The following is a 13743-nucleotide window of genomic DNA, read 5'->3' on the forward strand; positions in this document are numbered from 1 at the left end:
TTCCCGCATTGGGTTTTTCCAGGGACATTGGTCCAAAGATAATGGTGTCATGTGATGTGTTTGTTCTTGTTTCTTTTAGTTGTTGATCTGTAATATGTTGAGCATGCACTGGTGTTTATTTTCAGTATTTACTTTGTAAATAACTTGTTAAAGAAAAATAACAAGTAGGTAGGAATAAATCAGAAAAGGTACATGAAGGGTTTATAAACTTAGTAAACTTAGAAACTTCAACATTTAAGGTGTAGAACCATATCATATTTCCTTGACAAAGGGTGTAGGAATGATGTGGATTCAGAAATTTACCGGTTTCTCTATGCATGTGGGATACCATTCAATGTTCTTCGCTCACCTTATTGGCATGAAATGGTTTCTGCCATAAATGATACCCCCAAAGGATACAAGAGCCATGGGTATGACAAGGCTAGAACCGTTGTACTTGATCATGAAAAAGAAAAAATATCACATTCTTTGAGTAAAATGAAGAATTCTTGGACTGAGCATGGGGTGTCCATTGTATCTGATGGATGGACAAATGTAAAAGGCAAGCCATTGATAAGTGTTCTTGTTGTGTCTATTAGTGGTGACATCTTCCTTTCAGCATATGATTACTCAGAGAAGTTCAACACCGGCATCAACATTGCAGAGCCATTACTTGAAACAATTGAACGTATTGGGCCATACAATGTCATCCATGTCATCACTGATAATGCTGCTAATTGTAAGGTAGTGGTAGGCAATTATTGAGGATAAATACCCCAACATATCTTGGTCTGGGTGTTTGGTTCACACAATGAACCTTTTGATGCATGATATTATTAAGAACAAAAACCAACAATACAAATGGATTGGTGATTTGTACAAAAGAGGCAAACAAATGATAAAATTTATTATAGATCCTAGCAATACGCATGGGCTTTTCCACAGTCACTCAAGATTGGAGTTGTTGAAGATGGCAAAGACAATATTTGCTAGCTATTAACTCACCTTCAGGCGCCTTTTGAAGGTAAGAGAGTCATTGGCTAGCATGGTATCAAGTCAACACTGGCAAGTATTAAAGGACAGGGCTACAAATGCAACTGACAAACAAGGTTTAGAACAAGTGGAGGAGACCGCTCTTGATGGTCTGTTTTGGTCAAGTGTGAGGGAAGTATTGCAATTCACCAAGCCCATTTATAGCATGATTGTTTTGCAGATACAGATAAACCAGTGATTGGGGAGGTGTATGAGCAGATGGATACCATGTTGGGGCAAATAAAAGATATTGTTCAGGAAAATGATCCCAACTTGTATACAGTGATTCACAATTGTGTGTGTACACGGTGGAATAAACTTAATGTTCTACTACATGCCTTGGCGTATATCCTTATTCCAAAATACTACTCTCCATCTTGGTTGGGAAAACCTGCACCTGGGGGTAGGGTTAGGGCCAAACCCCATACAAATACAGAGGTACAAGAGGGATATATGAAAGCATTAGACAAGCTAGTCCTTGATAGGGAGTAGTGTGCTAATATATGTCTTGAATTAGGCAGATACTTCAGTTGCACTAGTTTGTTTGTTTCTTTGCATGTAATGAAAGATAGAGACAGATTTGATGCTCTACATGGTGGGAAGCATATGGCGGCATGGGACTTTTGCCAAAATTGGCAAAAAAAGTTCTCTCTCAAGGTGTAAATACTTCTTCTGCAAAGAGGTGTTGGAGTACCTACGGCTTTATACATAATGTGAGAAGAAACAGAGTCCAGATTCAATGAAAACTGGGCAGAAAGCTTGGTTTATGTGCACTACAACTTGAGGTTGTTGATTAATTATTATGATCAGGCTTATGAGGATCTAATATATAAAATTTGGGACAACCACCCAGATGACGATAATTTGGACGATGGCACTATACAACTTGAAGAATTGGAAGCAGAACTTTTGAGGGATGATGATGAAGCAACAACAACCATGCCATCCCCACCATCTAGTAGCAGTGCCAGTGTTTGAGTTCCAAGTATTGTTCCTTTGTTGCCGCCGCCTCCATCTACATCCTCACGTGGAGGGCATTTGCCTTCTGGTTCTGGTCATGCGACTATGTGGGAGGAGACTCCTAGAAGACCACCAGTACCACGACCTGCTCAGAAATTAGAGATTGCTCGTCGCAAAAGGCCCAAGAATTAGCAATAGATAATAGATTTACTTGTCTTTTCTAGTTTCTAGTAGTTTTAATAATTGTTGACTCTTTCATATTTATTAAGATATTTTTTGTAATCAATATATGACAATTTAAGTTTGAAGTTTGAAGTTGGCAATTATAACTCGTTGGTAATGAATTATGAATATGATGCTTCGTGAAAGTTGAAAGTTGTTTCATTTCATTTCATTTCATGTTAGATATTCTTTGTTGTAATGGTCACACTCGGCTTACAAGTACAACTTTGGTGATCAATGATGATAAATGTTATATATTGAATTTTGAAAGCTTGAAACTTTAAGATTGATGAATCATGAGACTCAATATATTGTATGTCACTAACTTGAATTGATGAAGATTGTAACTTCTAGATGATTGATGTTTATATGATTCAATCTATGTTTTTATGCTTTTTATATCTAATTCATCATCCTACATGCTGTTGTTGACATATATGCATCAAAATATAAAATATATATATTATATAAAAATTCGCTCCCAAACCAGGAGCTTCTGAAAATGTCGTTCCCGCTCCCCGTTTTCGCTCCTGCTCCCAGGTAACCTTTTAGGGTTCTCCTATCTTAATAAAGTTAAAAAAGGAGAAAAATGCTGAAGCTCAATTCATTCTCCATACGCATTGTTGAAGAGGAAGAGAAGAGCTAGAGAAGTGGAGTGAAGGGAGATGCAGGGTTTTTGCCAAAGGAGACAGACGACGTCTACAGCAAGAAGAGTCACCAACAGGCCCAAAATCCTAGGCAAACACTGAAACGCAGACCAAGGCAAGTTTCAGCACTGGTTTCAAGGACAACAGGCTGCATTTATGAGGGTCTGACAGGAGCAGACTGACAGGCCAAGATTCTAGCATATCTGTGCGAATTTGGAGAGAAATTCGCTAAAACAGTGGCACAAATTTAAGTCTGACAGAGCAGACCTGGGAATGTTTTTCTAGGACAAAATTTCAAGACTGAGGGCATTATTTTCAAGGGACAGAAGCTGACTGTTTGGCAGGCAGACCAACGGAAAGTTTGCTGAACTGTGGCTCAATTTCAGAGGGGATAGTCTGCTCACTGAGGCATGAAAATCGAGGGGATATGTTCAGGCTGTGGCACAATTTTCCAGGTAGCTCATTCTATCAGTCGTCCAGAATTTAAAATGGAGATAAGTACCCTTTGTGATTTAATTTGCTGTGTATAAATTTCTTGAGAAAGCAAAAAAAAGAACTCCATCTAGACTGGTTTTCCCCTTGTGGGTTTTTCCAGGGTCAAAGTTTGACCAAAAATAAGTGTGTCAATTTCTGTGAATGCTTGTCTATTTTCCTATCAAGCTACAAACCTAAAAGAAGTAGAGTAGCCCTATAATGTTCTTTAAATTTAATTTAAGTTTGTATATCAGCATATCATGTGGGGCTGTGGGCATTTAACCAAACGCAAAGAAACTGAAACAAGGGCAGGCTACAGGAAACACCTCAAATTTCTACAACTAAAAATGGACTGGATGATGTATGGGGCAAAAATGTAAAATGCAGATAAAAGAAATATAATAATGAAGAGAAAAATATAACGAGTTAGCATCATTTCCATTTCCTTGCATTACGTATTAAGGGAATTCTGAAAAAGACCAGTTTGATGATGCATATTATACCGGTATCTGCATGAAACCATTAACGCGGAACAACAAAAAATCACAATTTACTTTGTGTTTAAGCATTATATAGGCAGGGAAGGAATACTTACTTCCCAAGAAGACCTATTGTGAAGCCACAGAGTACTACATAAGTTCCAAATGCCATAAAGGGAATATACAAGTCTGGAGCATTTATATCGTAGATAGGTGGCTTATGTGTGAGACCACCTGGAATCTGCTCAGCTATCCTTGTCCAGTGTCCCTAAAAAGAACACAATGAAAACACAGAAGAAAAATTAAAGTTCTGTATACATGATCACAAAACCTCAAAGAAAATACTACCACTATGGGCAGATGAATTTTCTGTACAGTCAAATACTTTGTGACTTACCCTATGCAAAAAGGGAAACAGGATTACTTTCAGCTTGTTCTTCACATATTGGTTGTTGACTTGAAAATAATATTGTGGATCAGAAAAATATTTGCTGACCTGCTCATAAAAATCATCACATCGGCTTATTAAGAGAAACTTTGTCAAGCAGAAGAAAATAAAAGAAGCTGTTCATGCTGTAAACCCCTATACCATGGAAACAATTGACTCATCTATGATTTTAAATAAAGGCATATAAGAAATTTCAAAGTGATTCAACCAGATTAAACATGAACTCATACATTGCTTTGCACATATTCTGTGCCACTTCCCAAAATTCTTTCCCCATATGCACCTAATCCATCTCGAATAAATCCTGAACCAGCCCCATAAAATGCATTATTGAATGGATTTGGTGTTGTGTTCGATGGTGGTCTCCGTATGCCAGGCTGCACTCCGAGGTCTTCATACATGACTTTGGGTACCTGTAATAATCAACCAGCCAAAATCAAGTTAAAACTGTGATATCCATGTTGCAATTTTTTATGCAAACATTATTATTTATATTTACTTGTAAATATTGTGGAAGTATTGGCTGTGGGGTCAAGACTAAAGTTGACTGACAGATTAAAGTATTAATACATTGTTATGAAGAAATATTATTTATTCCATTTATTGTTTATTTGGAAATATAAGAGGAGCCACCACATTAGTCAGGCTCCCAACTGTCAGGAAGCGATTAATAATCAGTTGTAGTCCAAGAAAAGACAGTTTCGAAGTGACTGTTGTCACAGTTTAAAAAAAGAAATCCTCCACCTTTAAAAATATTCCTACCACCAGAAATGTTGGAAAGAAAGGTCATGGGTGGAGAGAGTGTGAAACAGATTGCAGGAAATAAAGAAAATTTGAAAAAAAAAAGGTTCCAGTGGGAGAGAAAGACTCGTCTGGAAGAAGAATAAAAGAAATTTTGGACCTTGTACTAGAGGGACACTGGTAGGGTCTGAGGAGGAGAAATTTTATGAAAGCTTCTGATCTGATTCCTGACAGGAGTGTTGCCTGTGGCTCAAGGGGGATTGTTATATAAGCAATTCATGGGTTGGGGAGAGCGTGGTTGCTCCTATCATATTTTCAAATAATCTGATAAGGGAATAAACTGGTTGCATAGGAGTTTTCAAGGAGAAATGATGTTTCAGAACTGCTTATTTTTATATGCATAGAAATATGATTGAGTAATCCGCATATGGTCTTATATCAGCTTATCAAAAAAAGGGTTAACGCACAGTTTTGAAAATTACTCTGTACAGAAAACATGAACAAAGAAGGTATCTGGTTTTCATTAAAGTCTAATAAAAAATTCGTATATATATAACAAGGTTAGCATGGCTAAGGAGATCAATAATTGGAATGTGGAATGGAGAAAAAATGGCTCTGAGGCTAACAGATGGTCGAAACTGCAGGAAAAGAAGGTTGTTGGGGTCTTTTCACTGCGGTTGGTAACGCTAATCTGTAGACGGGCTTACATTGAGTCTTCATTTGTAGGCGTCAATGTTGCACTAATTGTTATCGGGATAATTTCGGCGCGGGGAAAAAATCGGAAAAAATTGTAATAATCGGGAAAAAATCAGTAATAATCGGGAAAAAATATTCATTTTTTTCAATTTTTTTAATATCTAAACCATCTACAACATAAAATAAATACATTGACACATAAATATGATAACAGAACTAATATATAAGATGTTTAATATCATTTCTAGTGCTACATCACACATAACAGTGAATCATGTCCTGAATAGTAAGTCCTGACTCCTGAGTCCCAACTCAGCCTCAAAATATCAACAAAAAATATAATAATGTATCTCATGAGTCATAATTTCATATACAATGAAATGAACAAAATAACTAAAGTCTAATACTATTGATTTCCTCTGCCCCTCTTGCGATAAAATGCCATAGCTTTCCCTTTCCCTCTAAATGTAGATGCTGGTGCTGGTGGAGTTGGCAGTGGAGTCTGATGTGCTCTAGAAGCTGAAGAACTAGGAGTAGAAGCTATAGGAGGTAGACCACGTCCTCTACTGGTGGCAAGGGTAGCCCGGGCAAGTGGTGTCACCTCCTCCTCCTGTTGCTCCAACTCTTCCTCCTCCTCCCACTCCACTACATCCTACACTAACCAATCATCAGCAGACTCCATGAGAGGCCTCTCGGCCTCAACCCTCCATGCAACAGTGGTGTCAATCCCATCCAATGAGATGGCCTCCATATCAGGTGTCCTCTCAAGTTGCCTCACCCACAGTCGAAAATTGTAGTAGACGTAGACCATGTCATTAAGTCGCTAGGACTCCAACCTGTACAAAGACCATGAAATAATAATTATAAAAAAAAATATTGTTTAATGAATTCAAAAAATTATTTGGAAATTTGCAATATTTTAAATTTTTAAGTGTTAACCTGTTGCGCTTCTTGTTGTGTATTTTTTCAAATACACTCCAGTTGCGCTCATATCCTGACGAACTACATGTTTGGGTGAGGATTCAAATGGCAAGATTTTGCAAAAGGGGTACCCTGGAACCATACATTCTCCACCATGCATCTACAGCAAAATTACAAATAAAATTTTAAATAAACATAAGAAAAAAAATGGAATTTGAAGAGACAATGAAATTTGAAACAAACTAAAAAATACCTGGCATTTTAATCGTCCTATCAGTCACAGCCATGTCAAAGCCAAATGTGCCACCTGCCATCCTATATGTCTCAATTTCTTTAGAGATTTTTGTACGTTCTGCTGGAGATCGCACCATCCTCTGGACACAGGTTAAGAATCCATCCATGATCTCAGCATCAAATACGAACCCACATGCGTAAGAAAATGTGGGGTTCAGGAAAATCCCAGCAGCATGAATGGGACGATGGAGTGTGTTGTTCCATCGTTCATCAATCACTCCCCATAAGAGGAGTTGTCTCTAAAACCCCTCATCTCCCTTATCATCATAGTAGGCCCGAATGAATTTTTTCGCCCTGTCCATGGCCTCATACAAATAGCCCATTGCGGGCTTCTCACCATCAACTAATCGAAGAACCTTTACCAAAGGTTCAGTAACGGCGCACACCTCCTGCACTCCCGCCCAGAAGTCTTCCTAGTATGAAACTAGTTTGCATATGGCCTCTCCCTCTGGTTTGCGGCTCATTGTCAAAGCATGCCACTCCTCTAAAAGAAACATTCTCTTCACATCCCACATAGAATTCAAGAGGGATTGAAGAATATGAAATTGATGGCAAACCATGTAATGGCGGAGCGCACCAACTCTTTGTTGTTGGTGAATCTTCTCATCAAGCTAAGCACAGATGTATGATTATATAATATTTTTTAATAATTTTGGATGACTCAACAATATCTTTGACAAAGGAAATTTTCCCTATGTCCTCCAACATCAAATCAATACAGTTGCAGCACAAGGTGTCCAAAATAAAGTAGGATGCCTGTCCATAAGCAACTTGCCAGCAGCAACATAATTTGCAGCATTGTCCGTTATGACTTGGACAACATTTTCTGCACCCACCTCCAAAATAAACACATCCAGCAAATCACATAAAGTTCTTGCATCTTTGATTTGTGCAGATGCATCAATAGATTTGATAAACATAGTCCCCTTGGGACAACTATCCAAGAAATTTATAAGGGTTCTCCCCTTTGGGTCAGTCCAACCATCTGACATCACAGTGCATCCTGTTTGTGCCCATGATTCCCTAAAATCCTCCAATCTTTTGGTGCAGTCAAGCTTTTCATTTTGAAGAATCGGCCTCTAATGTCATGATAAGAAGGGATTTTGTACCCTGTGCCAACAGTTGCAATAGCATCAACAGCAGGCTGGAAAAATGGATTATTCCTTACAATGCTGAAAGGAATATCACTCCAAAGGAGAAATTTGGCCAGCAACTTGTCAGCTTGTTCTTTCTCAGTTTTTTTAAGCATTGAACTGATAGATGGTTGTGAACCAGGTGTGGTTCGAGGAACAAAAAATGATGAGACAGCTACCGAGTTGGTTGATGTTGTAGTCTAACCACTGGCACTTCCTTGTTCAGCTGACTTTTTTAGTTGCCTCTTCATTTCTGCTTTGGCCTCTCTAGTGTGGTTTAAAGTTTCCAATGCTTTCATGGCTCTTCAGATAATTTCAGGATTTGTCTCTGTGCAAGGCCCTACATCAAATCCAAGGATTTGTGCAAGGTGATACTTCAATCTGTACACCCCCCCGAACATATGTTGCCCACACAACTTGCAAGTCAAGTTTAGTCTATCATTCGGAGCATCAGGTTCACCAAATTCCCAGAAAGGGTCCAATTTCCTTAGCAGTTTTGATTTTGAACTTTGAAGTTGAAAACTTGAATGGTGTTTCAGTGAACCTATGTCAAAATAAGGATTATAATTTACAAGTTACAAACTTACAATTCAGTGTTTTACTATTTACATTGTACAAAAACTAAAAAAAAATACATACAATTTAAGAAACCCCATTCCAAACCCAACCAAAAACATAGAAAAAAAAACAAAAACAAAGTTACAAAACAGTGAAAACACAAAAAGTTGGTGCCCATACCGGTTTTATGGAGAAAATGTGTCTCCTCCTTAGCTCACACTTCGTTTTTCTCCTCTAGTTAACTGATTCAACTCTAAAATTAGCAAGTCTCCAAGTCTCCAAACCCCAGTCGCGCGCCTGTCTGCCGTCCAAATGACAAATTAAATCGTGTTTTTCCCTTTAAAACACGCGTTGCCCGACAGTTCCACGATTTTATCGCCCGATTTTATCTTTGTTTTGAAAAAATCGCAATAAAACGATATTATCGTGATTATTTGGCGATTAGTGCAACACAGGTAGGTGTCTCCAGGTAAGGAAAAAAAAAATCTACTCGCTCTCTTGATGGTCTCCCCTTCCCAACCATCTTGCTTGCCATGTTTTTCGCCGATGGACTTCAAGGCTCCCTTGGTAAAGCAACCGATATGTCAGTCAACTCTGAGTGGGGTTTTTCATGGAGGATACAGAGCTAGTGGATTATGAACCGAAGGCAGGCAATGACGGCCAGGTCTAGGCCTCCACAACAAATGTCAACACTAGCTCGGGGTTTGTCAAGATACAAGTCTGGCATGGTTCCAACTCTCAGCTTCTTATTGTTTCTGGGTCAAATGAACAAGGGAATCCCCAGGCTCCAGTTGGGGGTTTGGATGAAAAGTTGTCAACATAACCATCACCGATGACAAACATGCCCTGGATGTCGAATTTGAAGCCAAAGGATTGGTTCTAGGCCTTTGCCGCATCATCATGTGGCTTGCTAGAGGTGCCAGTTCCATCCCAGTATGGTTCTTTCACCACAGGCCTCACTATTGAACAAGCCCCTCAGTCCATCATGGATTTTGTTGATGCTCGTGCAAATTACAAAACTGGAGAAGGTTTCTTTTGTTAAGAAATCTAGGGGCAGCATCATAGGATGATTTCTCTTTCTTTGAGAGCTATTTGTGATGTGTTTTTGCTTTACTTGATTAACTTCTTCTTCTAATATTATTATTAGTGATCTCTACCATAAAACAGCTGCCAAATCATAAAGAACAATGAGACAATAGGGCACAAGATATAGGGGATCAGCCAGGGCCAAAGCCTCTCCTACTTGAGAGGAAAACCCACTAGAATTATTTCTCTTCTTATAGACCTTCAATTGGCAAATTCTAAGACCTTTGACCCTTGACCGAGACCCTCCAAGACCAAGTCAGACCTTGCTTCCAGCAACCTCTGCAAATCTAACTTTCAACAACTTCTTTTGAAACTTCGACCTATGCAGCAAATTCTTCTGCAACTTCGACTTGCCTAGCAGCGTCTCTTGCAACTTCGACTTGCCCAGCAACTTTTTCTACAACTTCGACCTACCCAACAACTTATTTTGCAATTTTGACTTGCCCAACAACTTCTTCTGCAATTTTGACTTGCCCAATAACTTCTTCTGCAACTTCGACTTGCCCAACAGCTTCTTTTGCAACTTCGACCTAACTTCACTTCTGCATCTCAGCTTTACTGCAGCAGCACGAACCCTAATTCTTTTGCACGTGTGGAAAGAAGTAGCCCAAAACCAATCCAAAAACTAGACTTCTTCTTCTTCCTTCATCCTCTTCTTTTTCGCACTTCTTCTCTTCCTTGTGATCGAACTTGTGCGAGTGAAGTGTGTCTTCCAAATGAGGTCGAAGTCTTCTTCATATAGGCTTCTCAATGAGTCGAACGGCGCCTTTAGGCCAGATTGTCTCTTCATGTAGGCCAGCTTGATCTTTGTGTTATGACGAGGTCTTGGGGGGTATTTTACTCAATAAATTTTCTTTTACAATGTGTAACATGCCCAAATGGGTCTTCAATACATGACAATGACTTTATGACTTTATGACAAACCTAGAAGCACTCAATGGGTGCTTGACCTATAAAATAAATTCTCTTGAGCATGAAACCCATGCCTCAAGTCTCACATAAAATCATAATTACATATGTCATTATGAAGACCAAACCTAGTTATGTATTTCAACACTCCCTCTTAACTAGGGAGGTATTCATAATCCATACAAGGTACTTGGACAGTTTCAATCTGAAGAATTCTCATAAGAAGAGTCGGATTGGTAACCCATCTGTTTAGCATCATTTCATCCACCATTGTCACTAGCAACGCCTTGACTAACAGTTATATCTCTCCACAAGATTAGAGCACAATGTTGGCAAGACCAATGATTTATAGACACCATCATCATTGTCTCTCTCGAACATACCCCATCCAGGTTCTTTCAGAGTATGTTCGACACGGACTGCTCTTATCTGGGATTCCCAGTCCTCAAAGAATATCGGTCCTTTACAACTACTCTTATCTTGGATGCCCTACCACATCCTCAAAGAGTATCGCATGCCAGATGTTTACCCAATCCTCCATTCCTTCTTCCCAAAGTGAAGGCAAGAACGATGTGTCTATCTCTCCCTTTCAACCAGGGAGGATATACCCATTCCTATAAAAGGAATGTACCCAAGTTCCCTCTTAACCAAGGACTTGTCCAAGCTCCCTCTTAACCAGAGACTTGCTTCCAATAGCTTTCTGCTCTAGGTGGAGATCATGGGACAATTAGTTTCTTGTAGGGTTCTCTCTTTCGATGCCACAAATTTCATCTTCTTTGTTATGGAGCCTTCATCTTGTAGGGCATCGACCATCCATCACTTTCCTCAAGTCAGTCATGTCATCCTTCCCTTTATCGAAAAGTGATCTTCTAGTCCACATCCGACTTTCCTTTATACAACTACCTCATCCACGTCATGTTTCCTTCAAGATCTTCCATCCAACCACATGAGTGCTAGTTGTAAACGACATCTACAACTCTCTTTCAGTAGCCCTGTGTCAACCCATCCAGATGTTGTTCAAAAACCAAAAATGAACATCAAATCAAAGTTACCTTTTGTGATGGCCTTTCATCATGACATCTTGCTTGTCTACAACATCCCACACTTTTGAAGACACATCTCCAAAACTTCATATGTCAAGGGTCTCTTTTTTCTTTACAGACCTTGTCATGGTCTTTTTTTCCATGGAGATATCATGATCAATTCTTCTAGTTGTCGGATGTTGATGTCCTGTAGTTGTGTTTCTCATGATCTATTATTTCTTTCTTCACATGTTGCTTCCCAGGAACTTCTATCCATAGTTCCTTCATCTTTGTCAACCACCTCATATTCCATATGAGGACATATTATGTTGATTTCATCTAGTAAATATGTGAACCATGCCTTCATGTATCCTTTCAACGAAAGAGATCCCTTTACTTTGATCATGCTCATGGGTTAGAGGTCTTACCCATGCTGTCAGCAACTATATGATGACATGACTTAATTTTTAGCAAACATATGCATAGATACCTCTTCTATTCTTTTGGTCATCTACGCTTTCTTCAGCAGCTTCTTGTCCTTGATTGAGAATACTTCAACCATCTTGACATGCTACATTCCTTTGTCATCATACCATCATTCTTCCAAACAATGAATCCCATACAAGGTGGAATTCTCAACAAGGCACTTGCTTCATCCAAGAGGTGAAAATTCGAATGAAGATTCCAACAGAGGATCTTGATTATCCTCATCCTACAAATGCTTCTTCCTAATGATGTATGATGAACTCTACACTAGATAACTTTCTTCTACCCATAAGTACTACTTATGCTTCTAATGAGGTTACCAAGAGCTACTTCTTTCTATGATGACTGCGACAACCATGTAGACTTCTACTTTAGCGATCTTTCAAGCTCCTTATGATGATGTCACAAGCTCTTGCTTCAATCATATGATTTTATGATGCCATCCCCTAACATGATGCATCCTATCATGCTTCTAATGTTTCCTACCATGATAGCTCTACTTTACAAAAACTTGAAAAGAACTTGGTGAAGAAGATTCCATCATAATAGAGATCTCTCACTTCTTCCTTCTTGAATTTCTTCTTTTCAACTTCTTCCACTTCTTCAATGATATGGGCTTCTTCCTTTCCGCTTTTGTTGTTGTCCTTCTTGAGCTCGGGATAATCTCTCTTGTAGTGCCCGTATTCATGACGGCTACAACATTGGATCTTTGACATGTTCTTCTTCTTTTTCTGAGGCCCAAACTTCCCTTTTCTCTTAACCATGGCAACAGATGCTTGAGCTTGCCCGTTTGATCCCACATCAATTTTTGCTTTCAGCCTAGTTTCTTCGATTTTGCATAATGACCACAGTTCATTGAATGGAGTAGCTTCCTTCTTTCCACAGATGCTTGATGTGAAGCTGCCCCATTCCTCTAGTAGTGCATTGAGCACTATGGTAGTCATTTCCCTATCAGACATTATTTCTCCCAACTCTTGGAGTTGGTCTGTTATTTCTGACACCCTCATAAAGTATGAGGCAATTCCTTCTTCTTGATATCTTCATCTAGTAGAGTTCTTGTCTTAATGAGATCACTTCTCCTATAGTACTTACGGAGAAAAATTCTACAAGTTTGTCGTATATTTCTTTTGATGTCTCTAATTTTGATACATAGGGAATGAGGGGATCTTTGATGGATTCTATGAGAATCCTTTGAGCCCTTACTTCCCCTTTCATGTATTTTGCAAGAGCTTGAGCTTCTTCCTTTGGAGGTTTAGTGATTGAGCCCTTAACATGTTCCACAACATCATTTCTATGAGGATCAAATATGTCCTCTTCTTCCATGCAAGAAAGTTTGATGACCCAACCAACTTGTTGCTTTCCTTGCAAAAAGACATTTTGATAGATTTAGATGTGGACATAAGGATACTTGTGAAAATACTCCTTGATGACAATATCTTCAACATGTTGCCTTCTTGATTTTGATGATGATATTGGTAGTAGAAGATTTCTTCTTGATGAAGATGTCTTCCTTCAAAAATGACCCTTGACCCAAAGAGAGGGAGATCACCTTGAATACTTGATGATGATGACATTGCCTTTCTTTTTGCTTCCCTTGGATTAGTAACTTCAAGATGCTTCAATTTGTAGTTCTCCTTTATTTGAGTAGAGGTAGGG

The 13743-nt window shown here is 38.9% G+C and overlaps 1 protein-coding gene across 1 annotated transcript in view; it reads right to left on the minus strand.

Moving 5' to 3' along the window:
* LOC149174295 (uncharacterized) overlaps window positions 1-13743 on the minus strand; it is a 119007-nt gene that overhangs the window by 74497 nt on the left and 30767 nt on the right. The window contains exons 3-5 of the mRNA XM_089419291.1: window positions 4472-4654; window positions 4191-4289; window positions 3910-4061 (exon numbers count right to left, since the gene is read on the minus strand). Coding sequence (XP_089275417.1) covers window positions 3910-4061; window positions 4191-4289; window positions 4472-4642 — 422 coding nt within the window. The 5' untranslated portion in view covers window positions 4643-4654. The remainder of the gene's footprint in view (window positions 1-3909; window positions 4062-4190; window positions 4290-4471; window positions 4655-13743) is intronic.

The sequence above is a fragment of the Pinus tabuliformis genome, chromosome 4_1 (assembly GCF_031772625.1).
Source record: "Pinus tabuliformis cultivar Carrire ecotype Pingquan chromosome 4_1, CPIR1, whole genome shotgun sequence".
Lineage (NCBI taxonomy): Eukaryota > Viridiplantae > Streptophyta > Pinopsida > Pinales > Pinaceae > Pinus > Pinus tabuliformis.